The 1601-nt window shown below is 39.7% G+C and overlaps 1 protein-coding gene across 1 annotated transcript in view; it reads left to right on the top strand.

The window, feature by feature from the left end:
- Nucleotides 1-329, top strand: part of LOC104406081 (F-box/WD repeat-containing protein 1A-like) — a gene marked incomplete at its 3' end in the record, with an annotated part of 33773 nt that extends 33444 nt beyond the window's left edge. Inside the window, exon 3 of the mRNA XM_010014962.1 lies at nucleotides 240-329. Coding sequence (XP_010013264.1) covers nucleotides 240-329 — 90 coding nt within the window. The remainder of the gene's footprint in view (nucleotides 1-239) is intronic.
- Nucleotides 330-1601: the final 1272 nt, after the last annotated feature.

Here is a 1601-nt window from a genome sequence, read left to right as displayed (position 1 = left end):
GGAAAGAGGAGAAAATCTTTCTTTGTATCTCAGAACTATAAAATTCTACATAGCTTCTCAGAGGACATGCATGCCCTGAACATAGGCTTTTGCTGTAAGCTAGTTTATTTTGGTTTGAAACATTTACACCTTAGGAAGAAGGAAATATAATAGAGTTGTTGTGGGTTCCTGTGCCAAAAATGTGATGCCTGAAAGAATATCGTGTTCTTCTATTTGTAACCATTTTAATCTTTCTGCAGACCTACAACAGCTGTGCCAGACTGTGCTTAAATCAGGAAACAGTATGTCTAGGAAGCACTGCTATGAAGACTGAAAATTGTGTGGCCAAAGTAAGTAAAAGACCGGCTTTGGTTTTGAGGTTTTTGTTGCAGATTGTTCATTGTTAATGAAAGGAAAGTTCTTGTTAAAAATCAGAGTTAGGAAAAAATGTTTAAACAGAAAGACAGTATTTTGGGTAGGCTTTTCTGTCCTTCAGTGTAGAGATTTCAGACTTGCTGTTTTTCTCTATTGGCAATGATTACTTGAGTCTTGAGCTATCTAGGATTGAAGGGTTCATTCTGCTATACAAGTAATAGGCTTTTCCAGTAGGATGACCTATGCCTGCCATGTAATTAGCTGTGGCATCTTCAAATGATAGATGTCCAGATACATGCTAAAAATACTGCATGAGAGCTCTTAGTATCATGGTTCCCTTTCTTAGCTACTGGAGGGGAGGTGCAAAAAGAAAGATCTTTCAATTAAAATACAGTGAATGCTGTGTTTAAGGAAAAGGGAGGAGGGAGATGTGGCAGTCAGAATGGTAAGAAAATGGATATATTAGCCCATGAGAGAAAATTTGTTCCTTGAGAATTGTCGTAGATGTGATTGGAAAAGACGACGTGCCATTAGCCACCCTCTTTTCTTAAAAGTCAGCGTAAGTAGAGTAAAACGACATACGTGCAGGGCTGTTTGTGAATGGAAAACATTTGAAGCGTGATGCAATATGTATAGAAAGGCTGTGTGAAGGATACGTTTAGCCTTGTGTAAGCTTCGTATTTCCCCTGAAAGGAAGTTCAGAATGGGCATGCAGGACAGATCAGTGCACGCAGCCATCTGTTACCCAAACCAGCTGGCATTTTGTTGCTCCTCTGTCACCACAAACCTTACCACTCAAAAGACTGTTTTCTCTTTCAGTTATTTATTCCTTGATCTTCTTGAAGTCCTTTTTTTTTTTTTTCCATACTCTGAATGGTTGTTAAAGGTGCTTTGTCCCTTCGGGGGCCACTTTTGTATTGACCTTTAAGATAATTTCCCAACTAAATCTTTGCTAGGATTTTGCTGGTGAAATTTGGATGTCCCATTATTCCGATTCCTGTCAGGGAATTGGCCATCGTAAAAGTTTGTCATGGTGCTTGAAGGTGGCTTAATGCTCATAAACTATGCTTGACATACCAGGTTACCTTCCACAGGAGAAGCACTTCTGAGAGAAGCTACCAATCTTGGTACAAAGGGCTAATATTTAATACCAACACCTCCATTCCTAAGTTGACTGCTATTGCACGCCACTTTCTAAAGTGCGTTATCATACAAAGCAGGCACAGCTACAGGCTGGGCGGAGAAGA

The sequence above is a fragment of the Nestor notabilis genome, unplaced genomic scaffold (assembly GCF_000696875.1).
Source record: "Nestor notabilis isolate BGI_N333 unplaced genomic scaffold, ASM69687v1 scaffold31605, whole genome shotgun sequence".
NCBI classification, from domain to species: Eukaryota; Metazoa; Chordata; class Aves; order Psittaciformes; family Psittacidae; genus Nestor; species Nestor notabilis.
Note: the sequence above shows the minus strand (reverse complement) of the source record. Positions and strands in the feature narration are given on the sequence as shown.